This window comes from Hippichthys cyanospilos, chromosome 5, assembly GCF_059441005.1.
Source record: "Hippichthys cyanospilos isolate Australia breed blue-spotted pipefish chromosome 5, RoL_Hcya_1.0, whole genome shotgun sequence".
Classification (NCBI taxonomy): Eukaryota; Metazoa; Chordata; class Actinopteri; order Syngnathiformes; family Syngnathidae; genus Hippichthys; species Hippichthys cyanospilos.
Window position 1 is genome coordinate 11,453,671 of NC_142373.1, and position 27,168 is coordinate 11,480,838.

At 40.5% G+C, this 27,168-nt stretch overlaps 2 protein-coding genes across 18 annotated transcripts in view; one reads left to right on the top strand and one right to left on the bottom strand.

Annotated features, from left to right (window-relative positions):
* Positions 1–480: 480 nt before the first annotated feature.
* prpf40a (PRP40 pre-mRNA processing factor 40 homolog A) lies at positions 481–15,033 on the top strand. Of its 3 annotated transcripts, none has more exons than XM_088416010.1 (27): positions 490–545; positions 2,319–2,399; positions 2,536–2,679; positions 3,682–3,762; positions 4,259–4,277; positions 4,888–4,904; positions 4,998–5,039; positions 5,742–5,852; positions 6,072–6,192; positions 6,395–6,419; positions 6,548–6,757; positions 6,865–6,973; positions 9,325–9,389; positions 9,466–9,630; positions 10,408–10,516; positions 10,594–10,744; positions 11,286–11,419; positions 11,498–11,612; positions 11,696–11,787; positions 11,858–11,974; positions 12,293–12,430; positions 12,771–12,866; positions 12,958–13,044; positions 13,135–13,225; positions 13,304–13,365; positions 13,962–14,114; positions 14,719–15,033. In XM_088416010.1, exons 1-27 carry the CDS (start codon positions 543–545, stop codon positions 14,806–14,808), a joined length of 2,628 nt encoding a protein of 875 aa, XP_088272136.1. In that variant the 5' UTR covers positions 490–542; the 3' UTR covers positions 14,809–15,033. The 3 variants fall into 3 exon arrangements, with proteins under 3 accessions (XP_088272138.1, XP_088272136.1, XP_088272137.1); XM_088416011.1 differs by having other exon boundaries at positions 13,135–13,216; XM_088416012.1 differs by lacking the exon at positions 2,319–2,399 and having other exon boundaries at positions 481–545.
* A 708-nt stretch (positions 15,034–15,741) lies between these two features.
* The window catches only part of fmnl2a (formin-like 2a), a 51,035-nt gene continuing 39,608 nt past the window's right edge, over positions 15,742–27,168 (bottom strand). For 4 of the 15 annotated variants that reach the window (XM_088414857.1, XM_088414860.1, XM_088414863.1 and 1 more), the window contains 11 exons: positions 26,222–26,346; positions 25,951–26,150; positions 25,079–25,313; positions 24,933–25,001; positions 23,930–24,010; positions 23,725–23,854; positions 23,498–23,661; positions 23,328–23,429; positions 22,498–22,593; positions 21,930–22,053; positions 15,742–17,661 (listed from right to left, as the gene is read on the bottom strand). In XM_088414857.1, coding sequence (XP_088270983.1) covers positions 17,552–17,661; positions 21,930–22,053; positions 22,498–22,593; positions 23,328–23,429; positions 23,498–23,661; positions 23,725–23,854; positions 23,930–24,010; positions 24,933–25,001; positions 25,079–25,313; positions 25,951–26,150; positions 26,222–26,346 — 1,436 coding nt within the window. In that variant the 3' untranslated portion in view covers positions 15,742–17,551. Of the gene's footprint in view, positions 17,662–18,425; positions 18,526–20,191; positions 20,303–21,929; positions 22,054–22,497; positions 22,594–23,327; positions 23,430–23,497; positions 23,855–23,929; positions 24,011–24,932; positions 25,002–25,078; positions 25,314–25,950; positions 26,151–26,221; positions 26,347–27,168 lie in introns of all 15 variants that reach the window. The other 11 variants (XM_088414851.1, XM_088414852.1, XM_088414858.1 and 8 more) reach the window with 5 other exon arrangements.

Sequence of the window (27,168 nt, forward strand, 5' to 3'; positions counted from 1 at the left end):
GAAAATATGCGCTAATGTGCATGGAAAAACAGGCATGTTTTGAAAATGAAAAATAATGGTTATATGCAGGATGGCATAAAAGTAGGTGCTGTTAATAAAAATCAGTCATGTAAAAAAAATAGAAATGAAACATGGATGATTATAAAGGAAGGTTGGGGAAGGAAAAAATGATGTATGAAAGAAACGAGAAGAGAAGTGATAGCAAGGAAAGTTTTAAAGGAAGGAAAGAAGGAGAGAAGAATAAGAGGGGAACGCATTATTTACAAGAATTCAAACTCAAAATAAAGAAAAATTTTAAACACTTAAAATATGGATGAAAATTTAAAAAGAAACGGATTTGTGCATTGACATTTCACAAATAAAATAAAAAGACAAACGAAATCGCATGCATTTGACTGTCCGTGTATGCGCAATCATGACGCATAAGTACGCTCTTGAATGTTTACCTATGACCTTTCAACGTTCGACTTAGTTTGAGCCAATCGCGTCGCTCGTTGTTGCGACGTGCTCCCGCAGTGTCTCGGAGCGCCCTTCTAATCAACATGGTGAGTTTTGGACCATTCAAAACAAGTTATCACTTACGCCGTAATAAGAACAATTTTGGATCAAGGTTTTGCTTTCTGATGCTTGTAGAAACGCCTGCGTGTTAGAATTCGGCGTACGTGTGCCTCTATTAACAATACGTGTTCATCGAAAATGGTATTAGCATCGCGTGTTAGCATTATGCTAACCTTGCCGCACAGACGATGGCCCGAAAGGCTTGGCTAATTCCTGGAAGGATTGGCTTTACCATTTTTTTTTGTTCCAAAATCTACTATTAAGTCGACAAGAGGTTCGAACTCTTTTCGCCAGTTAAAAAAACTATTCACAAGTGATGACGGCGTAAGTGGTTTGAAAGATGCAGTTTCCATGACTTATCCGATAACTTGCCAATATTTAGAAACCGTCGCAATCATTCATCCCATATGTAGTTGATATATAGTATTTGCTAACTTTTGAAGTCCCACATACTTTGTTAATGGTTCAGCAATGATTACCATTTGGTTAGTGATGTGCTGCTAACACAACTCTAGACGTAGCGGTGTATGTAAAAAATCTTCGCTTGTCAAGATGTTCGAAAAAATGCAAAATATATGAGTCTGCTTTTAAGTTGTTCCCCGGTGAACAAGTGTCATTCTGCAAATATAGACCCGTAAAGGTCACAGTGTTCATTCCTTTCAATAGTAATAATAGTAATAATATTTGAGAAGCTTTGCCCAAAAATCAGTGTCATTGTGAAATCAGTTTTTGGTTGTGACTTAGCAAAAGGGATCCATCAGCCAGAAAATAATTACAAAATCGTTAATTATAGCAATATATGTGAATATCATAATCAAAACCCAACCATTGTTGATTCATCCTGTCAATGATAATGAAATCCTAGACACTAAAAAAATCTTATCATTAATAATGATAATAACACACAGAATGCATTGATTTTGACATTTTAGTAGTAGTTAGTATATCCATTCACATATACAGGATTTTTAACCTGTCTTTTCAAACTGCTACTGGGATTTTTGCTATAAAAATGGAAATGGTTAAGTTATCCAAGTGTTTACTGATCAAAATAGCTAAATAAGTGGACTAGCATTTTAATGGCTCCAGCACGCTCATGGCACTCATGAGGATAATCTGTTTGCCTGCATAACTCAAAACAGACACATTTTCCACATACCTGTGTTTGAATAACATAATTCGAATGCATCAATTTTAAAGCGTTTGCACAGAACATGACAAAAATTTACTTTCGTCAAGTGCCGTCTAATTGCCTCTGTTGTAAACAACAAGGCTGTGTGGGATACGTTTTTTCAGCGGACTTTGACACAGAAACAGTGAAGGGCAACATTCCACGCTCTGATCTCACCACAGTTGCCACGGGTAAAGAAAGCTTGGGATAACATCCCAAGTAAGATGATCAGCAAATCATCTCCGAAGACCTCCATTTCAAACAAATTGGATGGGTCTAAAGATGACTAACTGTGGAAAAGTAACGAAGTTTGAACGATCGACAAAGAGAAGGCGCTATTTGGCGGGTCAGATCGTCATGTTGACTTTCAGGGCTTTTTGACAAATTCATATTCAACTGTGTCAAAAAAAATAAAACATTGACACTACAAATCATCTTGTTGTTGCAACATTATTTTCAGCATTTACTTATAAGCGAGGTCAACTTTTACTCGGAGAAATGCGGTATTCAAGTTTGATCTTGTTCTTAATTGAACCACCCCTGACTCTTTGGAGTTCACTAATGTGTGGTGTTTCCCCGTTCATGGCAGTCTTCATCGGAGGCTAATAATGGCCCGAGCCAAGCCGCACCTTATCCAGGTGTACCACCCTCAGGGATACCTCCCCCCTTTGTAAGTCCAATGCCGGTCATGTCAAAAAGCTCTTCCACCTTAGTTCATAGTGAAGGGCTCAAGTAAGACTGGTCAGAACATTGAAGACAATAACTGTGCCGTGTGTTAATTTTTAATGTGATTTTTTTTTTTCTAGATGGGACCACCAGGAATACCACCTCATTTCCCTCCCATGGCTATGCCCCCTATAGGGCAACGACCGCCCAGCATTTCCCCGATGCCGCCTGGCATGATGCCGCCTGGCATCCTGCCATCAATGTCAGCGCCTCCTATGGGACAGGTTAGTCTAAGTTCAATTTAGTATCAGAAGTCTTGAATTAACACATTAAAACTAGGATTTGAGCATAGGTGTGTAGATTTTACCTATCTGCTGCAGCGGTTGTTAGCAAACTCTTTTCAATTTTATATGCTGTGTGGGTTTTTTTTTTTTTTTTCCAGTTAAGTACTCCCTAAAACTCCACATCTTCACCTTGTTGAAATGTCTTTAAGCATACATTTATTAAACTTATTTTTGGATTGTTTTATTTACTTTTTAAATAGATGACACATGTTTATTGTAAAATTAGAACAAACTGTTCAAGGATCACCAATCACTCATGCCTTAGTTAAATGAAAACTTAAACAATACTGTAGCTCCCTATAGTTTACAGTCGTCAATCAAAATAGCAAAAATGTGTGTTACAAACAAGAACAAAAAGTGCAGTGTTCCCAGGGTCAGCAGAATCTCTTATAGAGTTAGCTGAAAATTTAAAGAAATAAAAAGTTAGAGTTAATAATAAGCCGTTGCTGGAATTCTCCAAATGCCAAATATCTGTGTCTACTGTTGCAGCTATTATTTTGAAAAGAAAAATGTGCCGTCGCTGTAAAGGAATTAAAGCTTTCAATTAGGCTTGCTGATTCTTTCAGAAACCCTGCTAACATTTCATGTATATTTCGACGTGCCTTCCCGTAAGCCCATTTTACAATTCTTGCAGTATACTTAATATATGTATGTCCACTTTCTTTGAGATCAAGAATGTCTCAATTTCTTACGTAGTTTGTCGCCCTGTGCAAGCATGTGCGACGCAGATATGTGTTTAAAAAAAAAAAAAACTTTGTAAAAGTTGCGTACCGCGGGACAACGCTTTTGCAAACCGGAGAAAGTGTCATCACACCATGAAGTTGGCAGCGCCCCCTCTCACCTTCCCAGTGTCAGCATGCAGCTTTTCGTCCCGGATGCCATCGCCCCGTCTCAAGACTATGAAAATGCCGGATGAATATTTCATGATGTTTCTTTTAATAGATGCAAGGTATGATGCCACCCATGATGGGGATGATGCTGCCTCCTCGCCTGCCAGCTGCGGCCGTGCAGCAGACCGCGCCGGTAACACTTCTTTCTCCTCAGCCTTTCATCATCAGCACGCTGTCTTACACTCTTGTTTTTAAAAATACACCACAAGCTGTGAAACCGGTATCACGTGGAAGTAACACTTGGCTCGGGTACAAATTGCTGTTGTAGACAAGTAAAAGCTGCTCTTGATGTGAATAACAATGAATGTGAGGATTTTTTTTTTGACACTTTTGTTCAACTGTGAATCGTTTTTAATTGAATCATTGGTGTTGTTCAATATTCTGGTGTTGCTGTGAATAAGCTTCATTAGTCAAGCAGCATGAGAGATCCTACATAGAATTCACTTAATCAACACAATTGTGGCGGGATGTCTTGTGCTAATGAGCAATGCTTTGTTAGCCGTTGCTTTTAGAAAATGGTAATTCCCTCGGACAGTTTGATTATTCATCCCCCAGAGACAGCTGCTGATATTTACATTGTTTCGGAAAAAAATAATTGTATCATTCTTCCTTCTTTGTCTCCTCAACAGCCTGCTGTTGACACCAAAGGTAAGTTCTCAGAATGGTTCTCAGACTTTTTTCACTGACATATCCCCTGTGAACTTTATTTTTTATCATTCTATTCTTTTTTTCTTTTTTTTCTTTTTTTTTAGCAAAGTACCTCCAAACCAGCACAAAGCAAATTTTGATGAAAAAAAATAACACTTAAATTTAGGCTGCTGTGCCATCTGTGTCTGATTTAATACATTTTAGTCATCTATTGGACATCTGTAGTGGCATCTAAAGGCGTATTTTATTCAGCAAGTCCAATCTGTTTTCTTTCTGGCTTATCCAACTGAAAATTTGATCAGTAATGACAATGTGAATATCTGAACAACATAAAGGCATACAACATTTTATGAAAGAGTCACTGTAACACAAATTAGCAATATGTTTCTCTGTGTTCCAGTTGTTTTGCTCTTAATTTGGAAAAAAAAGAGCTGTTCCTGTCACAACATTGATTTAGATTTGCTGACACTTGTAGACACCCTTTGAAACTTTTACATACCCCTTGAGGTTCCTTCACATAGGCCCATTTGAGAATTGTGGCCCTAATTCAACCATTGGTTTTGCATTATTCATTAGATGTCTATCTAACTTTGTGTTTTTACTTTAACAGCTGCCTCAGGAACCAGTGTAAGTTGCTTGGTTGTAGTCCATATATTTCACATGTTGTCATTTCTAGCCGTTGGATTTTTTTTTTACTTGAGTTTTTGGTTCTTTTTGCAGAGTACAACAAATGGATCTCCACGGGAAGAGCAGCCTAAGAAGGTTTGTGCATTGAGGATGTTGTTCAACCTGACTTTTAATCAGCTTGCAGTTAGCTACTTATAGCAGAATATTTGAGATAATCTAAACCTGGTTTGATGTTAATGGTGGTCCAATGGCCTTTACACTGTCAACTACTGACCTTCAGATGCTCTCCTGACCAAGTCACAGTTGCCAAACCTGGTCCAAAATTACATTTCTTTCTTTTCAGACCAAAAAGATGCTGAGATAATGTCAGAAAAAAAGGCCTCCAGCACATATTTGAAACAAGAAAATCATACGCAGAAAAAACCTTGATTCAAGCTTCATCTGTACTAGTAGAAAAATTCCAGCATTCAAATGTTACTGATTTGCTTCCTTAGGTACTAAATGCTGGAGAATGAGAATCTGAAGTATTGAATTCACTAGACATGATTTCCTATGGAGGAAATGAGTGTTGAAATTAAAACAACTCTGATGTCACCCAGTGTGGCAAAACGAACTGTTGTGTGGTGTGGCTTTGGAGAGTCTAATGTACTTGTATTTGGCGTGTTCAATGGCATGAAGTCATCCAATGCACCCCGACTCACCCAATACTTTTTGTTCATGAAGTCTGCTAAATAGGAAAACGTTGCCAACCCTGGCAATACGTATTTTTACCCTGCTACTTCTCACGACTTAGAAACAATAAACTTCTGCAGTTGTGTTAACTTGTTTATTTCTTAGAAATCCCTGTGGACTGAACATAAATCACTGGATGGAAAAACCTATTACTACAACACAGAGACCAAGCAGTCCACCTGGGAAAAACCAGAGGATCTCAAGTCTCCCGCAGAAGTAGGCAATTGTTTAACTATTGTTTTAATTGGTGTTTTTAATTTGATTGATTAACCCCCAGTTTGCTTTGTTAAGTATTTAGTCCATTCATACCCACAAACACACAAAACACGATTAATTGTGTGTCCATCATGGAACAAGTTTTTCTTTCTAATTTTACCTGGTGTGTGCAATGCGTTTACAAAAAACAATGTTTTTTTTTTTGCTTGTTTCCCCCAGCAATTGCTGTCTAAATGTCCTTGGAAAGAGTACAAGTCAGACACGGGGAAACCATACTATTACAATTCCCAGACAAAGGAATCCAGGTGGACCAAGCCCAAAGAGCTGGAGGATCTGGAAGGTAAATCAGCTGCCGCCTCACAGATGAGTCTTCAATAATTCAATTATGCCATTAAATTCCCATGCAAAACAGCTTTGCCCTTATTTATGCACAAGAGAAAAATGTTTTCCCCCGATGTCTACTAATCCGCCTCACTCTTATCTCATGATGCTTTGAAATGGAAGCAAAACCCTAACATCCTTCTACTTTTGTCCTGTTTCAGCCATGATCAAAGCTGAGGAGAATGGGTAAGCGCTTACTGTTTACCTTCGCTTAGCATGCTGACTGTCGTCTTGCATCATCAACAAGATTGTGAACAAAGCTGGGCATTCGAGTGTTTTTTTTAGTACTAATGAGTCTTGCGATCTAATTGTAGGACAACAGAAGTGGTAGCTCCTAACACATCGTCCGAGCCCGCCGCGCAAGTTGAAAGCACGCAAGTGTCGGCGACCCCCGCCGCCGAAGCAGAGCAGGCGCAAGCGGTCCCCGAGGATCAAACTGCCGCGCAACACACAGCTGAGGTCAAGAACGCCGATACACCTGTGGCTTCCTCAGAGAGCAGCGTCCCCGCAGAGGCCCCGGCAAGGTAGAACATCCGTCAGCTTAATTGGAAATCATTTGTGGATGCTTGCTCCAAAATAAAAATCAAAAAAGCTGATTAGATATTCGCTTCCTGCCTACGCTCTGTTGAAGTGTTGAAGTCAAAAAGGAGGAACCACGTCCAGAACTTCAGAAGAAGGTTTTCAAATGGAACACCAAGGATGAGGCCAAGCAGGCCTTCAAGGAGCTGCTGAAGGAGAAGGTAAGTGTGTACGTGGGAGGAGGGCACAAGTAGCACTGCACGGACAAAGAGAATTCACCAATAAACTATGTGTTGTTGTAGTTTATGAAAAAATGCGCTGATACAACAATGCCATTTTCATGTACAATTAATACTTTTAAAAACATATTTTGCACATATATTTTTCACTTACTGTCAACTGAAAATGACAACTTGTGCTCAAGGCTGAGGCATCGACCAATCACTGCTCACCTTGATCACGCGCTGTTCACAAGCTGGGCTGTGATTGGTCACCTGAGCCCTGACTACATGTGATGTCCTTTTCAGTCAACAGCAAGTGGCAAAGTGTGTCTTTAAAGGGGTTACTGAACTTATTTACCCATTTCCCGCAGAAAACATTTAATATTTCTCACTGTTTACTGTTGATAACAAATGACTTTAAGTCTAATTAATGCCTTTAAAAACACATTTACCCACTTGCAGTCAACCGTAAATGACATAGCGGCTACTCAAAGCGCAGGTAAAAAACAATCACTGCTCACGATCACATCACCAAACCTAATAAATAGATGAGTTGATTAGTCTTCACCTTGAGCACGTCATTCAGTCTTATTTGCAAGACATAACATAATTATCGACACGTAAACAACTGTTAGAGCACTTGGCTCAACTTCACCTCGTCTCGAAAGGTGTTGCCGGAATGAGCAGCGTGTTGCGTTTTACTGACCAATTTCCATTTCATAGGCTACATTAGCTTTGGACTTGTCTTTAATCAGACAAAGTGACTCCAGGATTAAGTGCTTTAATTTCAGCCCTAACTAAAAAGCCATTAAAGTGACTGGGAATAAAAGGAAAGCTGGGCATTCGCGTGAATGTCCTTAATGGGAGAGAGGAACGGACGATTAACTATTAGTTTTTAATGGAATTGAGCGTAATTGGGAGATCTCTATGAATGTTTTGTACCTCTGTCCTGACAATTGTCTTGTTTTTTAACCGGCAAACGAGATGGCAATGATTCAGCAGCCATTGCATTTTGCCTTAGTTGCGTAAGTCGATATCACATAATCATATGGATTCCAATGGCAAATTCCCTGGTTAAAATTGTCGCGTTTGGTAGGCTTCACACATCCTGGCGGTCTTGTGAGGTTCCCTGGCGTGTTAATCAGCACATTCAGTGCAATTTCATGTGATCCAGTCCCCCAAGACCCCACTGGAGGTTGCAGCTGTGCATCTGATTTTCACCTCCTGTTGCTGGGGAAGAGTGACTGAACACCTCACAGCTTCCAATGCAGCTATAATGTTTTGTTCTTTTAATTTTACGGCTCCCTTTTTTCTTCCCGCCGTTTTCCGTAAGATCCTAATGGCTCCGTTTTCGCGATTAGCTCTTATTCAGGGCAACGCACACACAAGCATTGATAGGATTACGGCGTCAAGAGTTAGCGACGCGCTTCGGCGACTTCGAATAACTCTGACAAGTGTGGAGATAGCGAGCACGTGGATAATGGATGCTGCGGCAGGCGAGCGGCAGAAAGGCCTCTCGCATAAATCCTCGGTGACGCTTTCCAGAATGACGGCCCCTCCACACATCATCACCCCCATGTCTGTCATTAAGAAAATGTCGGCGGGTCTCCCAGGGAGTCCTGACGCCATCTGGGTCACGCCCGGGAATGACAACAATTTGTTTTGTTAAACATCAGAAAAATAAACTACACAATCATTTTGGCTCTAGATTGACCAATTTATTGATTTTTAATGGCGAAATTGATATTTAGCAGTCAAGGAGGATGATCACCGGCTTTTAAAGCCGATATTCATTTGCTGTAAATGGAAAAAATACTGATAATAATAAATAAATCTATGCTGAAACTGTTGACATGTTGAAATCATAGACAATGCACATTTTGCTGTACAATTCTAAAAAGTTCTGGGAGCTCCAAGGATCATAAGAATTTCCGAAAAAGTTAAGTGAAACGTAACCAGCTTGTTATATATTTCTACAGTATGGCAGGTAACGCTGTCCAAAAATGTAAAATATCAATGAAATGTTTTCATTCCTCTTTGTTTGTTACAAACAAAAGCAAATTATGGAGTGAAACAAGGATTTAAGGACTTAAGTTATCTGAACATTTAAATAAGTAGTCTGAAGTTAACTCGGTTTTACTTTATTGTCGGCCATCAAATTGTTCTCAAAAAGCTGATGCCAGTATTCAAGATGTAGAACATCTGCGTATTTATCTATTTCTAATTTTGACTTTTCCGTTTACCCTTCCTACCGTAGAAAAAACAAGCAGTATAGAAGTAGTATAAAGATTCGATGGTGGACAAATACAAGAAAAGATATTTTGAGTGAGGTTCTCTCCTTTTTTTCCCAGGGCGTGTCCTCCAACTCTTCATGGGAGCAAGCTATGAAATTGATTATCAATGACCCCCGCTACAGGTGACACATTCTCCTCTGAAGGCCTCATCGGGTATGAGCCATTCTGACTTTGAATTGTGGTTTTCGTCTTCTCAAGCGCTCTCCCCAAGCTGAGCGAGAAGAAGCAAGCCTTCAACGCCTACAAAGTCCAAACGGAGAAGGAAGAGAAAGAGGAGGCTCGGATTAAATACAAAGAATCAAAAGAAACCTTCCAGAGGTTCCTGGAGAACCACGAAAAGATGACTTCCACCACTAGATACAAGTAGGTTCTCATGTAAATTCCCCCACCCCTTCTCTCTCTGTATTGATTTGGGATTCCCCGAATAGTCGATACAATTATGGCGACGGGGTCAGGGGGAGGTCATGGGTCCTGGCACGCTTCCTCCTCAAATGGCTTCGATGTCCGTCAAATGAGCGTTAATGTGATGTAGCGCCATCTTGGCGGTGACATTTCCGTGAAAGTCAGTCGGTCGGACAGACTGCGCGCACTCAATTGACCTTGACTTGCAGCAAGCTTCGGAGGTTGGCGTGGAGAGCCGAGCAATGATTTGGGCCAGCGAGCCACAGGCGGCCGCGTCCTGATGCCAAAGATGTGTTTTCAATAACATTTCATATTTGCCACATGGGTTTATTTAGACTTGACCGCAGAGTATCAGGGTTCAAAGACAACAAGTGGATGAACTTTAAATTTCAAGGCAACAAACTTTATTCCAATTTTTTAAGTTTTTCCAATGTGAAAAATAGGCTTTCCGCAATTTTAATGAGGAAAAAATGGTACACTGCTAACTGATTCTTTTTTTGTCTACAAACTTAGAAAAAAGATGAACGTGAAGATGATATTGACAAATATCAGGATCAATTGTTTTAAATACGCTGTTAATTTTGCTATTAACGGCTTGAAAATCTCAGCGCTTTTTGTTTGCAAGCAAAACTAAGACACTGGAGAAGACTTTAGCTAATCAATTTGCGTTAGAAAGTAATGTAGACATGTTCCTCAAAACGATCCGAAATGATAGTGTATGCGCTTTCGTATTTGCAGGAAAGCAGAGCAAATGTTCAGCGATCAGGAAGTGTGGAGCTGCGTTCCTGAGAGAGACAGGCAGGAGATCTATGAAGATGTCTTGTTCTACTTGGCTAAGAAGGAGAAGGTGAGGATGTCTGTGAACGTGTCCAGTGTGGCGACAGGATTGATTTTTTTTTTTTTTCTCCCTCCTCCCACCTTCAGGAGCAAGCCAAGCAGTTGAGAAAGAGGAACTGGGAAGCCCTGAAGAAAATTTTGGACAACATGGTCAATGTCACCTACCGCACAACCTGGTCAGAGGCTCAGCAGTACCTGCTGGACAATCCCACCTTTGCAGAGGATGAAGAGCTCCAAAGTATGCATTACCTCCACCCATAAGCTAGTTGTGAATTCACAGGCAATGAAACCATGCATATTCACAGGTCCACATCTATGGTAATAAGAAAAGGATTACTCTGGCGCCATCTTGTGGAACTTTGTTGCCGAGAAACTATGTTGAAGCCAGTTGTCAGTCAGAATTCTTGCTTTGTTCTGAGAACGATTACAATTGTGACTTTGCTTCCAGTTCTAGGAGAATTTGGAGGATATTCTCCGGAAAAATTCTGGGAATAGTCAGAATTGTGACATAAGAATGATGAGGATAGACAAATTATTTTTAAGTCAGAATAGGATAATTAAAGTCAGAGATAAACGTTGGAATCCTTCCAACCTTTTTTTCCCTCACTGGCCCTCATCCTCCTCTCTTTTCTAAGGGTACCGTTGAAAAAGATGAAATTACACGTGATGTTTTTTTTTTTTTTTGATGTATATTTAGGGTTTAATATCGGAAATCTTTTTTTCTGGCTATTCACAACGGGGCTCATCCATTGCTTGCGATGATGATTTTGCGCTGACAGATATGGACAAAGAGGACGCGCTCATATGCTTTGAGGAGCACATTCGCGCCCTGGAGAAGGAGGAAGAGGAAGATAAGCAGAAGACCCTTCTGAGGGAACGGAGGCGACACCGCAAGAACAGGGAGTCTTTTCAGGTGAGGTGTCCTTTTTTTTTTCTCTCTCTCTCCAATTGTAAGGTTATGAATTCAATGTGAGTCTTATTTTGGGCACAGAAATTCCTGGATGAGCTCCACGACCATGGCCAGCTTCATTCCATGTCTGCCTGGATGGAGATGTACCCCACCCTCCGGTCCGACATCCGCTTTGCCAACATGCTGGGCCAGCCGGGTGAGACCCATGAGCCCATGAGGATGGCGGTGGCGTACACCTAAACCTTCTTCTAATCTCTCCACGCATTCCTATTTCTGCAGGCTCTACCCCTCTGGACCTCTTCAAATTCTACGTGGAAGACCTGAAGGCACGTTACCACGATGAGAAGAGGATTATTAAAGACATCCTAAAGGTGAGCCCGAGTGCACCGTACGCTCACAGAGTGGACTTCTCGGATTTATGCGATTTAAATGTTTTGGCAGGACAAAAACTTTCTGGTTGAAGTCAACACCGGCTTTGATGACTTTGGAGCCGTCATCAGCTCAGACAAGAGAGCCACCACGCTCGACGCCGGAAACATCAAGTTGGCCTTCAATAGCGTAAGCTTAAGCTTTGTGACAATTTATAGCCTATGCCAAAAAAAAAAATAGACTGAACTTCACTGGACTGTTGTAGTCATTCATGTTAGAGATGATTTCACAATTCCGAAGATGAAGAACAATCGATGCTAAAAATATTTGTGCCTTGCATGATGTAACCAACCCTAATAAGTATCCGATTATACAGGATATTGTATTTCAACGTATGGCGGGAAGAATCCAAAGCTAGTTTTTAGTTCTTTTAAACGGATTCCGTTTGGGTATGATGTCTAAGGGGACATAATGCCACGTAGCTTTTTTTTGAACATGTCTGCTCAGTTGCTGGAGAAGGCGGAAGCCAGAGAGCGCGAGCGGGAGAAGGAGGAAGCCAGGAAGATGAAGAGGAAAGAGGCGGCTTTTAAGACCATGCTCAAGCAGGCCACGCCCGCCCTGGAGCCGGACGACTCGTGGGAGGCCGTAAGTTTTTTGCGTGCCCCTTGCGCGAGGACACGTGCCAATTTTCTTTTTTTAAACTCATTCAGTCCCGGAGACACTTTTTTTTTTTTTTTTTTTTTTTTTTTTTTTAGCGCCCAATCAAGGTACTTATTTTATATACGTGTATATTTATTTCAGGTTTTTGTCTGGCACTCATATTAAGAGTCCAGCACAAAGAATTACATGACTTTACTCCCCAAAATAATCGATTACTTAAGTATAAGTTGAAAGTTGGACTCATTTGGAACATTGATTCGAGCGATTCGTTGTACCGCCACTAGAGGGAGCCCTCGGCGGCTGAGTAGTGTCGTTCTTCCCGCAGGTGAGGGAGCGCTTCCTGAAGGAGGCGGCCTTTGACGACATCACGCTGGAGTCGGAGCGAAAGAGAATCTTCAAGGACTTCATGCACGTTTTGGAGGTGAGCGGGCGGGCGCGGCGGCGGGCGGGCGGGCTTGTCATCTCGCCGTCTTGATCTCAACCCGCTCTTTCGTTTTTGTTTTTTGTGACAGCACGAGTGCCAGCATCACCACTCCAAGACCAAGAAGCACTCCAAGAAGTCCAAGAAACACCACAGGAAGCGATCTCGCTCCCGATCGGTCAGTGGGGAGGGAAATCCAAAAAGACCAAGTCCGTTCCTCTGCCTGCTGTCTGTGAATCCTCAGTCTGATTTTCCCGCATTTCCTCAGGGCTCCGAGTCAGAAGAGGAGGAATACCACAAGAAGAAGAAACGCTCGGCGTCCAAAACCCCGTCGGAGCGCTCCTCTAGCGGTGAGTCAGGTGAGTGGCCGGGAAGACGGCGCGTCCCCGCCGATGTTGCGCCGCGCTCACCTTTCCTTTCTTCACCTCCGACCTCAGAGAGAAGCTACAAGAAGTCCAAGAAGCACAAGAAGAAGGCCAAGAAGAGACGACACAAGTCTGTAAGTCAACGCCTAACAAAAACCACAGCGAAGTTAACATTAAGGAAAAAATACATCACATTTACACTATTAACTCATTCGGTGCCGTGGACGAGAATTCCGGTCTTTCAAAATAGTGATAACAACAATAAATAATACGATTGTGGTCTAATCCGTTTTTTATGAAGAAGATCTGACACCCTTGACTAACTCTTACCTAATATAAGCCAATTGAGTACTGTAGTGCTAACTGTGACCACTGGATGGCAGTGTTTCCACACTTACAACACAGCTATTGCCCACATCAATTCTAACTGAAGAATGGAAGTCAATCTTTCCATATTTACTAAGCCATAGCACACAATATTCTGTTGGCCTTGTAAGGGGTATGAAAATGCGAAATATACCAGCCTTCTAGAGCTTTCCTTTTCCAATAACTCTTGGCACAGAAAGAGTTCAAATGAGTATTACAAGCAATATTATTACTGTAAATTTCGGATTACAAAGCGTAAAATTTCGTCTCCTGTAGGCCCTTTAGTGTGAAAAGAGAAATCTGGATGAAAACATTCTCTGTGGGATCTCTTGACGGGTTCTAATGACGGCGTTTTGCGCGGCAGGGCTCGCCCGACTCGGACGCGGCCGACAAGAAAGGCCGAGACGCCAAGAGGGACAAAGACAACGAGAGGGACAAAGACGGCGACAAGGCCCGAGGGAAGTCGCACTCGGATGCCAAACACAAGTCCCCCAAACGCAAAGCCCCCAAGGAAGAGGTTGGACGCTTTCTTTTGTTTGCTCCAAATAACGCAAATAGACAATGAGTTATTACTGTTAAAAACAAACAAACAAAAAAATATATATATATTATTTATATAATATTTAAAAGTATACATAGAATTTTTTTTAAAAAGCTCAGAAATTAATGGTGCATTTTACTTTAATTTTTTTTCTAATTTTACTAAGTTTTTTACTAATATTTATATATTTGAAAACATACATAGAAAATGGAGTAATATAGTAAACGTGAAGTCATGAATTTTACGAATTAAAAAAAAAAAGATCTTGAAACGTTCTTCCAAAAAAAATGCTGGTAAACATTATATATAGGTACTTGTCAACAGTTAATATTTTTCTTAACAATGTGCCAAAAAATCGAGGTCATTTTTGCTTGTTTGTTTTTTTCCGCCAAGTGTCCCATACCCAAATAGTTAAAAACGACAAAAAAAGATGAGATTTGAATAGGAGAAAAAATCCCAAGTGGACATTTTTTTGCTACAAGATGCTAAGAACATTTGCTAACGCTAAAGTCGCTCTGGCCTGTTTTATGTGTCTGACGTTTTTGTGTGTGTGTGTGTGTGTGTGTGTGCGTGTGTCCAGGGCGGCTGGGACACGTCAGGAAGCGAACTGAGCGAAGGCGAACTGGAGAAAAGAAGACGGACTTTACTGGAGCAGCTGGACGCACCTTGACCGCGCGTCTCACGCGCCTCACGCATTCCATTCCCAACGTCATCTTGGACATTTGTTTCATCGGCTTCCGCTAGTCTGAGCTGCCGTCGTTTCCTTAGCTTTTCTTCTTCTTCTTTAGTGATTGTTGTCCATTTGGAGCAGGTGTTGACTTAGCCGGAACGTGAAAAGCTCCCACGCCGCCTTTTAATACAACGCTTTCACGTAATAAAGAAGATTTTCAGTGGATGCGTTTGATTTTTTTTTTTTTGGGGGGGGGGGGGGGGGGGGGGGGTTCATTGGGGAGGAACATTTGGATGGCACGGAAAAAAAATGTTTGGGTTTGATTTTTAAAACAAGGTTTCGAATTACGATTGGTTGTCAAATCGTGGCTTTAGGGTTAGAGTTTCAAATTGCGTTTTGGGTTGCGAAAACAAATTGGCCGGAGTTTAAAAATAAGGAGAAAAAAAAATATTCCTCCAAAAAAAAAAAAAAAAACACCAACCCTACTAGTAGTCATTTTTAGATGCATTACTATACATGGTTGTTTTTCAAGCAAAATGCCTTCAATCTTTACTTTGCCCACCCCCCCAAAAAAAATTGGCATTTCAACCCCAAAATATTCTATACAATTCTTTTTATGGTGTTTTTGGGAGAGGCTGCTTGACATTTACCCCCCCGCCACCCCCCAACCACACACTTAGGTGGGGGTGGGGTTTTACTATAGCCCCCTCAAAATGACTATACTTGATCACCCCCCAAAAGGGTCATTTTTTAATGCCTTGTTTTGTGTAAATGCCTTACATGGTTGTCAGAAATTTAATAAAAAAATTGACCCCCCCCCAAAAAAAAGCTGACAATCCCCCCCCCCCCCCAAAATAGGGGGTGTGGTTGTGAATAGTTTTCAAATCTATGTTCTACAGTGCTAAGCTCACTCAATAAAAACAATCCACGATATAATGTGTATTTTTTTCATATTTATTGGAAAGATCTAATTTCCCCCAAACAATGTTAATTTTCAGAAAAAAAAATACATTTCTGGTAAAATGTTCCATTGAGCGCGGCGTGTTGGTCAGTTCGAGGCCACGGAAGGAAGAAAATTTTTCGTCGCCGAAACCGTAGCGTCGCGAATCAGGTCTCCGGCGCTACCTTGAAAATACTCCCTGGCTGCATTTGGCTTCTTTTTAAATATACACACAAAATCAAACTATAAGTTACAAAAGAACATTCAAGTTGTAGAGCACAAGGCAATGCTTTCAACATTATGTACAATATTAATCATCTGGTCACGTGACCAGTACAAAAACATTTTGTAGCAGAAACACCTGGACAGGAAAGTTGTTGTTGTTTCCCCGCTTGAGATGAAAAGGTGAACTTCAGTGGTTAACAGAATACACATTTGACACACGCGGTAGTAGGAATGATGCGTACGTGTTTACAAAATGTAAATGATATTCCAGTTATGGTTATTTGGCAGGAAAGTCCCATGGTGAAGACGCGCAAAACTTTCGACGGGTCCTCGCTCGTTTCCTGTCGGCGCCTTTCGGACCCGACGCAAACCACGCGTTAAATAAACTTGAGGCACTTTTTGATTCTACCAACAGTCAGTCCAGGTCCTTCATATATAAATTCGTTGTCAATATGCATATCGTTGTGTATGTAGATTATATATATATATATATATATATATACATATATATATATATATATATACATATTTATCATGCATACACTTTCCATTTTATCAACAATCAAAAAAAACAAAACCCTGCTTGCAACATTCCGTCTGTCCCTCTGCTGTCCCGTGGATGCCCGTCATCAATATTAACTCATTCACTGCCGCAGAGGTCCGAGATCGCTTTGCGTTCGCTACCGATGACGGCTATAGACGTCAAAGATTTTTTTGTTCTCTACCGTTGACGGCTGTAGACGACAAAGGTGTTTTTTTGCTGTCTACCGGTTGACATCACAGTAAAGATCCATTTTCGTTCACGGCTACAGACGTCAAAGATACGTTTTTTTTTTTTCCCCCGCTACCGTTGACGGCTGTTTTCGTTCACTACCAACGACGAGTATAGACGTCAAAGGTGTGTTTTTGTTCTCTGACAGCTAAAAACATTAAAGATCCTTTTTCGTTCACTGCCACCCACGGCCCATTTGTTCACTACCAGTGACGGCTATTGACGTCAAAGATCTCTTTTCGTTCACTATCAACGGCTAAGGGAATCAAAAGAACCATTTTCGTTCGCTACCAATGACGGCTGCATACGTCATATTGGTTTTCTTTCGCTATAGCTGTCAGTTTTCATTCGCTGCCGATGACCGCTATATCTTCAGAGATACCACTGACATCCAAAAATCTTTTGATTCACTGCCAATGACGGCAATAGAGTTCCAAGATCCATTTTCGTTCACTACCATTGACGGTTATGGACGTCGAATATCCATTTTCATTCACTGCCACTAATGGCTACAGAAGTCAAAAGATCTGTTTTTGTTCACTACCACATACGTCTGTAGACGTCAAAGATCTGTTTTCGTTCGCTGCCAATGACGGCTATACGCGTGAAAGACCCGTTCTCGTTCGCCGCCGCCGTTGGCCAACCGGTGAAAAATCCGTTTGAACGGTTGTGCCAGTGAATGAGTTAATCATGTGACAGGCAAATAAAATTCTCAAATGGCTTTCCATGTCCATCCCTCATCCTTTGTACACGTGCCGGTTCCCTCTTCCCACACTTGCGTCCCGTCCCGTCCGTCCGTCCGTCCGTCACACGACCACCTCGCCGTTGTTCAGCGGTCGCAGATTCTGATCGTCGAAGCGTCTCCGGACGCTGCGCCGCACGGCGTCCGCTCGCCTGTAAGGCTGATTGCGAAGATCTGGGAGAGGAGAGATGCGTCAGTCAGCCGGAAGGGGGAGCACTTTGGGGGACACATAGCGTTAGCGAGACGGCAGCGCTGGCAGCCTTTCCGACATTAAAGTTAAGAGCTGTTTGTACATATTTTTCATCTGAAATGCCATTTTTTGTCCCTTTGACTGATAATGAGCATCGGCTGCAAGTATCGGTTATCGTCCTCGATGGCTACTAATACATATGGGTCCTGAAAAAACATCAGTCTAAAATGTACTTTTATAAAATGGTTGAACAAGTCAGTGATGACTGCCAGCCAGTGAAAATGACGTCTATAGCCGTCATTGGCAGTGAATGAGTTATTTTTTTAATAAAAAAGGACAATTTGGGGTTTTGCTAGCTGCAAAAATTACATTACAAATTGTGCTATTAGGCTAATATAAAGACTTATTCACTGCTGGTTCAGTGAAATTCATCTGACGTCTCATTGTCGTCGATGGCAGTGAATGAGTCAAAATCAGGTTTTTAATTTTTGATTTGAAATTTGGGTTTTCGTAGCTGTAAGCTATAGTTGTCAAAAATGTTGCAAACTATGATATTATGCTAATATTGAGACTTCACTCACCGCCAGTCTAATAAATTGGGGATTTGACGTTGATAGCCGTCAATGGCAGTGAATGAGTCCATGTAATTTTTTTTTTTTTTTTTTTTTTTTTCTGTAGGGTAGGAGGGCCTTATGTGGCGAGCAAGCGTATGCGCTAAAAGCTTGGAGGTAAATAAAGAGATGCTTGCCAGGTTTGGGACACTTCCAGCACTAGCGCGGCGCTACCTGACGACTTCCTGCGCCTCGAGTAGACATTGCTAAATTTAGTAATGTTACTCCTCTTTAGGGCTGTTTAAAGAAAAGACAAAAAGGGAGGTTATCAAAATGCACTCAGGCTAAAAGCGTGCCAAAAAAAAAAAAAAATAGCATTAGCACAGCTAACTTGGCATTGGGTCCAAGCACATGTTTTTTGTTTTTTTTGTTAACCAGTCTTTGCGGAGAGGCTGCCAGCTGCATGAAGCTCGCAAAAATAGGCACAATTTCAAAATTCACACAGCATGCGCACAACTTCAGCATGCATCATTTGGCGGTAAGTAGCTCATGAACACACAATGTGAGAAAATAAAAGGCAAATTTCACATGCAGGAGGCAAAACCTGGACTGTAAATCATAAGAAAAACGTAGTCAGGGAGTAGTCACACTTTTGAGCTACAATTGATACAATCATTTGTAAGATATGAAGCAATTGGATTTAACTTTACAGTGATATAGTCAATATACTTGAATTTGACTAATAAAAATAACAAAAATGACAATCCAATGCAATGCAATTTGAAGAAGAAAAAAAAACAATAACAAAAGGCCATAACACTAGTTTGCAGTCTTTTTTTCAATTCAAAATTTTCCAAAATTGTAACAAGGGTCATTAGAAACTAATAATGTAATAATCTAATCAAATGTACAATCATATTTATATTATGAGTCAATATGATTTGTGGTTAATAATTTAAGTTACTTGTCTTAACCTGAAAGATGATTTGATTTTTTACTTTTTACTTAAACAACATCTAATAGTAACAGTAACAATATCTTAAAATATAATGTGCCTAGGCATGTATTTTAAAACGTAGAATATTAGTCTATATTAGTTCACGTCTGAACGTTATGTATGGTGAAACATTAAAACGTGTAAATCTTTTTTAAAAAGTTCTAACAAAATCGGCATATGATTAGTAATTAATAATTTCGGTCATACGTCTTTTTTTTAATTCAAATACAATATTCAATAAAGGCAATAATAGTTTAATATGTAGAAACCAAAGGTCTTACTGATTTTTTTATGAATTATTCTCGTTTGAACAATTAGGATTGATGTTCCTATTCTTATTATTGATGTTGTTATTATAGCAATTGTAAATGTAAAGTGTAAAAAATGTACTTAAGCACAAAAAATGCATGTTTTTTCCAAACTTTTAAGCATATAATGTGCCTCTGTGTGTATATTACGGTGGACATAATAATCATTCATTTTTTGACGTCAAATGTGACGAAAAACGAATTTGTTGAGCATGTTTTTTTTTAAAATAGTGAAACTTGTTTTTTGGGTTATTAACATTGGTTCCTAATTTTTCGATTTCATTTTCGTGCATTTGGGTTGTCAATCCTCCTAATTCCAATGGCATGAACAAAAAAGCACTCCGAAAGTATGATAAACAAATATAGCAGTAATTAACATCAGAATGGGAGATCTGACTGGTATGCCTTTCCATCAACGGCCGCTAGAGGGCAAAACAGAGCAGAAAATCAGATCTTGCCGTGTGATCTATTCGAGATGAAGAATATTAGGATGACGATGGTTCGTGACGTCATGCACCCACACCTTGTGATCAGGAAGTAAGGAAACGTCAACACACCCAAACGCATGCTGAGTTCAAGGCCACGTGAAAAAAGTTAGTAGGCGTGCAAAGGGGAGGGAAAAAAAAAGGTGAGAGAAAAACGGAAAAGTTCCGGCAACCTTGTTGAGTTCTACAAGCTTAATAATGGTACTCCTCATTGAGGGCGGGCTCGCAGAAGAAGCGAGAGCCGCGCTTGGCGGTTCGGGCGGTAAAGGGCACCGTCTTCAGCACTGCGTCCACCGCAACAAAGACAAGACACACACACACACACACACACAAAAGAAGTGGAAGACAAGCACGTGGAAGACAAGACATTTTTCACGCTGTTAGCACTGAAGCATTTCCACAGGCGGGAATCGCTTTGGTTTCATCCATTGCTGAGTTTGCTCACGCACAAACAAATGGACCTGCTCCATTCTCACATTTTTTTTTTTTTTTAATCTCCAGACTACAGTGATCCGTTTCTTTCGGATCGAAACGTTACTTACACAAACGTTTTTTTTTTTTTTTTTTTTTTTTTTAATGCATGTATTTCCTGTTAGAGTATTTTATTTACATTTCTTTCATTTTTTTTTTCATTTGGCCAAAGCAGGGTCTGAAAATGTCTGGCACTTAAATGAATGTCATTCATCAATGACTTTAGTGTTTAATTATATAATCGTTTACTTTAGTACGTAATTACCTAGAATAAAGGATGACCTTAGTACTTCATGAAATATTCAGTTATTTGAGTATGTACTTAGCTAAAGTATTACTTAAGTACCTAAATCATTCATATGATTCATTTTCTTCTGAAAAACATGTTTTTCATTCCCATTTTCTTTTATTTATTTAGTTTGTTTACAGTGATTTGATTATAAATACTTTTCATGCCACCTTTACAATATTGTGTCCTTATTGTTTATTTGGGTATGTTCATGTATTCCTGTCATTTTCTTTCATTTGTCTTCATCATTAAAGCTTTAAAGCTTATTTTTCATTGTTTATTTATTGATTTGGATTTTTGGATTTGGATAATTAGAGAGTACATTTTTTTTCCATCTGCAGTATTTTTTTTGTTTTACATATTATATATATATATATATATATATATATATATATATATATATATATATATATATATACATACACACACACACACACACACACACACACACTCTCTCTCTCTCTTTGTCCGTGCAAACTTCAGCAGAGGATGAAGTAATTCCCAAATGTAAACAACAGACATTAGGCGGCCAGTTAATGCTGCTGCTATTGCGTTATCATCTTCACAACTTGTAAAAACAAATTTTACCACTATATGTAGTCAGTCATCAGTCACAATATTAGGTACACCTGTAAACTCTCAATAATCAATATTAAGTCCGTAACACTGTACCAAAATTTCTGCCTCCACATATATAATGAATGTAATGCAAGCAAATATGTTATTTTTTGTCGAAAATGATGCAGCCACGCAAAGTTCTTTTGTCGGTCCACATGTGATGTTGCACCATTTCTGTACAAATATGTATTCCTTAAAGCAATATAAATATGCTCCATTAATGGTATTTGCTAGTAAAAATACGTCTGAGTTCGTACAGGATGTAAGAGTTGTTACTCCCGCCCAGGTGTACCTATTATTGTGACCGGTGAGAATATTTATCCCCGATAACGATTCATCTGCTGAGAGTTAGTGACAGCGTCGGCCACGTGTTACTAAGCAACGGCAAAGCGGAATAAGCGACAACACTGTTACTGGGTCACCCAGGCGCCATTCCCGGCGACCTCGCAACGTTGTTTTTGTTTTTTTAAAGGGGGGACCTTCATGCTGTTTGAGTAGTGTGCGACAAACGAGCAAAGGCAGGATGAGATTACCCGTGATGATGTCCTCGATGGCGCCATCTTTGCCTTCGTAGACGTGGCGGCTGTCTTTGATTTGCTTCTTCCGCAGTTCCTGGATCAGCTCCTGCTGTTGCCGTTTGTTCTTATGTGATGGAGACTGAGAACACACACACGTGGTTGTGTGATTATACTTGTGAGGACACTTCCTTGCCCGCTAACCTTAACCATCAGAAATGATTGCTTAACCTCAAACTTTGGCGGGTGCAATGTTTTGATCTTTTTTCTTCTGGTTGAATGTTTCAGATATCGGTGCTCCTGTGTTAATGTTCTAGATCGATTTATATAGTCTTTATTTTTTTATTTTACCTAAATCAACGGTTCACTTGGTGGAAAATGCTTTCGTTATAGTTAGGATTGAATTTAAAAAAAAATTGTTTCAAGCACTTAAGGCACTTTTTTCTCCGCTTCAGACTAACCTGTAGTTCAAGGTTGTTGCAAATTGAATGATATAGCTTCTTCCCTTTTGCTTTTGTTCAAAATGATATGATTCAATGTATATCAATGGTGTTTTAATCGATAATTATTTAATTTGTAGTCTTACCTTCTGTTCTTCCTGCCTCAGGGCCTCTTGTTCCAGAAGTTTTTCCATCAGGAGCTGCTGCTGCCTCTTCCTTTGCTCGTTGTCCTCTTCGGCTTGCTGAGGACATTGAGGACAATTTCATGGAGTTGCACATGAAGTCGGATTGTTTTGGAGCATTATGTCACAAGAATTCCTACAATGTGGCCTCATGTTGTAAACAGAACATATGAATATTCACATTGAGGCTGAAAAAGTATATCAATGAAGCAGCAAAATCACACTTTTTATTTTTTTCAGTAACTCAGGAGGCGGCCATTCCGCCAACCAAAAATGACATCACAGTTGCTTATGACCAATCACAGCTTGTGAATGTCACATGATCTAACTCAGAAAAAAGTTGAGCCGTGATTGGCGGTCACCTGAGCAGCTGTGATGTTATTTTCGGTCGATGGCAAGTGGCAAAAGGGCTGCCCCCAAGTTAAGATTTTTCAAAAAGACCTTCGCCAATATTTGTCGAATGCTACACATATGCCAAAATGCCAAATATTGGCAGATTATCCCATCCCAAATTGCAAGAAATATAATTTCGCTTGCATTCGAGACAATCTCAAGACAATCACATGGCAAATGTCATGCTGTGTTAGCACAAATGCTAAATGCTAATCATTTCAAATGGATTTTGATGAGCCTCGCTAAGCCATCGACTCGTTCACTCGCCAAAACCTTTTTATACGTTTTAGGACTCCGGAAATTCAACACCGGGTATCGATATTTTTATATTTCTCAATTTTTCTGCGTTGTGCTTGAGGAGGATTTAAAACAGGCCGGTACTGAATGCACGAGAAGCTCACCCTGTAGGCCTTGACGAAACGCACAAAGACGGGGAAGAAGACGGAGGGCGGCGTGGTCTTGGCGCACTCCCCGTAGAACTTGACGGCTTCGTCGAAGGCGTCCTGCGAGCGGAGGAAGGGTCGGCGGGCGGGCGGGGGCGGGACGCGCCCCTGGCGTCCGGCGGTCTCACCTGCGCGATCTTGGCGTCGTCCTGCAGCTTCTTGAGCTTGCTCTCGTTGGTGGCGATGAAGTCCTTGAGCATGGTGTTGTGCCCGTGCATGCTGTACTCCCTCTTGGTCAGCTCCATGCCTCGCTGAAGCTCCTTCACGTCCAGCAGGACGTTGTCCAGCGAGACTGAGGAGCGCAGGGTATTTGTTAACGCGCTGCGGTGCGGTGGGCCAGCTGGGATAGGCTCACCCGGTGCCGCTTTTTCCACGTAGTGCAGCTCGTTGTAGAAGTTAGACACCTGCGAGTATTTCTCCTTCACCACGTTGGCGATGTAGTGCAACAGCGTTAGCTTGCGGTCCGTCGACTTGGTGTCCAGCAGCTGCAAGACAAAAAAAAAAAGGTAAGGAGTCGAACGAGGGAGATGACCTCATAGTGGATGACGGATTTGACGAACCAGATCTAAACTTTGCAGCTTGAACCCGTAAACTGCGCCTCTTTTGCTGCTGTTCATGTAGTTTCCCAGTGCTAGAATAATCTGCGAAAGGAGAAGAAATGCACCGTCGCAGAAATACACCAATTCTTACATGACATGCATTCAAAGCAAAATTTTTATTTTTGACCATAACTTTTTCTATTGCAGGTTTACAGTGTAATTTTTCTTCTACTTTTTCTATTGCAGGTTTACAGTGTAGTTTTTCTTCTTTTTTTTTATTCACTTTTTTCTAAGTCAGACCAATCGAAAAATAGCATTAAAAAAAAAAAAATCAACCTCTGCTATGTGAATTTTTATTTATGACAAAATGTATTGCAATTTACTTGGACAAGCCAACAAAAAAGGGAAAAAAAAAACCAAATAAAACAAAATGAATACGGAAAGAAACGCCCGTAATAAACAAGTGAACATTTTATATATTTTTATGAAGTGTACTTTTATTCCATTTTTATTTCCATGTTATTAATTTTCATACGTGCATTTTTTGTTTGTATACACATTACTCACACTTATTAATATTTTCACTATTTTAATTCTCAGGTTTTAACTTTTCCATATAAAACTGATTTTTACTCTTTTTTTAATTAATTTTTTTATAACATTTTTTGCCATTTTTTTAAATATGAAAGTTACTTTTATGTATTTTTTTCTTCATTTTTAATGCAATACCAGCCATTAAAAAAATGTGGGAAAAAATTCAAATTTTTGAGGAAAAAATGTGGGAAAAAAATTCAAATTTTTGAGTATTTTTGCTGAATCAGATCTGCTCAAATCTTTTTCCATAAAAAAAGTCCATTCGACATTGATGGTGCTCCTCAGTAGGACGTCCTTTCACCTCAACTCAATGTATTAAGTCTCATACATTTAATTAAAAAAAACACTTAACAGCATTTATTTTTTGCATTTTCAATGCCTCCCATGTGAGTGACAAAACGGGAGGCGGGTTGTTGAGAAGCTCACGCACCTCGAGAATTTTTTTCAGCTTCTGCGATGACTTGATGGAGACCGACGCGGCTATGACCGCATGGAGTTGCTGTGAGGAAGCAGAAGAAAAGTCAATTGACGGCCTAGCCAAAGTCACGGAAGGCCGACCGCGGCGACGTTTCGCACCGGCGTCAGCATCTGGATGCTCTCGCCGAAGTTTCCGATGAAGGCCATGATGGTCATTTTCTGCATGAGGCGCTCGATCTTGCTGAATTGCATCATGAAGCGGTCCTCGTCCGTCAGGCTCTCCAGCGGCTTGCGCTCCTTCTCGAACTGACGCAAGGTCTTCAACTCGTTCTCCGTGGGCTGGAAGCGCATCAGGCACTCCACGTAGTCCACCGGCAGCGTGCGCAGGTCGAAACTGAGGGGCGCCATAACAACCAAAAATTTACGATTTACCGCTTTGCGTGTTTGTGAGATATACAAATGAAAAATAAAACGCCCCTAGGTTCCATCAGAAAACTCAATTCCATTGCATAAAAACACTTGTGACCTCAGGAATATTTTCTGGAAAGTGTAATTGCACATTCACTACAGTAGGTGTCAGTGGTGCTCTCGTTCTTTTGAATTTCACGCAAATTGATGCGTTTGACAACTTCTCTCAATACAGACTAAACAATGTTAATTAAGTCACTGCCAATGATAGAAACAGACTTCAAAAATATTTTTTTATAGACATCAAAAATCCATGCTGGTAGTGAATGAGTTAATTAAGATGCTGTTAACTCATTCACTGCCATTGACATTTTTGTGCAACTGGATTAAAAAACTAGATTTAGGGGTAAAATGTGCAATCAAAAAAAAAACGTGACTTTTTTTTAATATACCAAATTTAAGAGATTTAAATCTACTACAGTAGATGTTGCATTTATATTTTTACAATTAGAGGCACATTAATGCACATTATATTTCAATAAAGCTATTCTGTGCTGAAAGGCGATCCTACATATAAAGTGTGACTTTTTTGTATGGAATGAAGCTTTCCGCAGTTGACTTACAGCTGAATGGCCTTGCAGATCTCCTCAGGCGTCTTTCCCACTTTCCTGAGCGTAATGGCCAAGTTCTTTGCCCTGTTGGAGTCCAACAGCGTCACCTTGTTGGGTCCCTTCTGGATAACCTGCTTGCACATGGTCAGGTCCACCGCCTGGCCTTGGGCTTTGGTCTTAAACATCTCCTCAAACTCGTCCACGTTCAGGTCCTGGAAGGGCAAACGTGGCGTTTGCCTCGTGTTCCGGCACAAGGGGCGGCGGCGCACGTGGAAACGCTCACCTCCAATATCCGCTCGTCGTCAATCTCGTTGAAGACGGTCCCGTTGATCTGGTTGGGTTTCAGGGCCACCCAGTTGAAGACGGGCATGCGGAACTTGGTTTTGATGGGTTTCTTGATCTTAACAGCTGGACAGCACAGGGAGTCCGTTGAGAATCACATTTAAGTGCACACGCACCGACACGCTAGCGTGCAGGACAAGTCGGGGGTGATGAAAACATCTCACAGGTGTATGTGTCATGCAGAGTGCGATCAAACGGGACTATTGGTCCTAAGACTCTAGAGGGGTTTGACATGGGCAAATATCCTTCAAACTACTGGGCAAGGGGGGCAGCTGTCACCTCCAACCAACGCCTTTCCGCCCTAGATGCCACGCCTACTTGGCGGCGATGCATCTACCTACCTACCTTGAGTAATTTGAGTAGCTCAGATCAACAAAAAAAATGCATTTTTTTCCGTGCAGTTGCTAATTCAGGGCGCTAAGAAACGACCTCATTACGCTGACATTGATATACGTCACCTGTTGCTAGTGTTTACTGGTTGATTGGACGCCGTTGTAGCTGCGCCTACCATAAATTAGCCGCTCACTAGCATTGCTCACGTAAAAGATTGATTACTTTGATGCTGGCAGCCAGACACGGTTACCATTCCTACTGATCACTTTTTACCATTAAATGTGCTTTAAAAAAATAAAAAATAAGACCAAAATTCAGAGGGAGCGATTTGAGAGAAGTAGTGTGGTACTAAGCACAGTGTTTATAATCGTTTTTGGTCAAAAAATAAAGAACTTAAAAAAAAAAAAAAAAAAAATATATATATATATATATATATATATATATATATATATATATATATATATATATATATATATATATATATATATATATATATATATATATATATATATATATATATATATATATATATGTGTGTGTGTGTGACTTTACTCC

What these genes read in the sequence shown, in the direction of transcription:
- prpf40a (XM_088416010.1), top strand. An exon ending in GGGAAGAGCAGCCTAAGAAG is followed by an intron (nt 5,040 to 5,741) that starts GTTTGTGCATTG and finishes TTTATTTCTTAG; the next exon opens with AAATCCCTGTGGACTGAACA. An exon ending in AGCGATCTCGCTCCCGATCG is followed by an intron (nt 13,045 to 13,134) that starts GTCAGTGGGGAG and finishes GCATTTCCTCAG; the next exon opens with GGCTCCGAGTCAGAAGAGGA.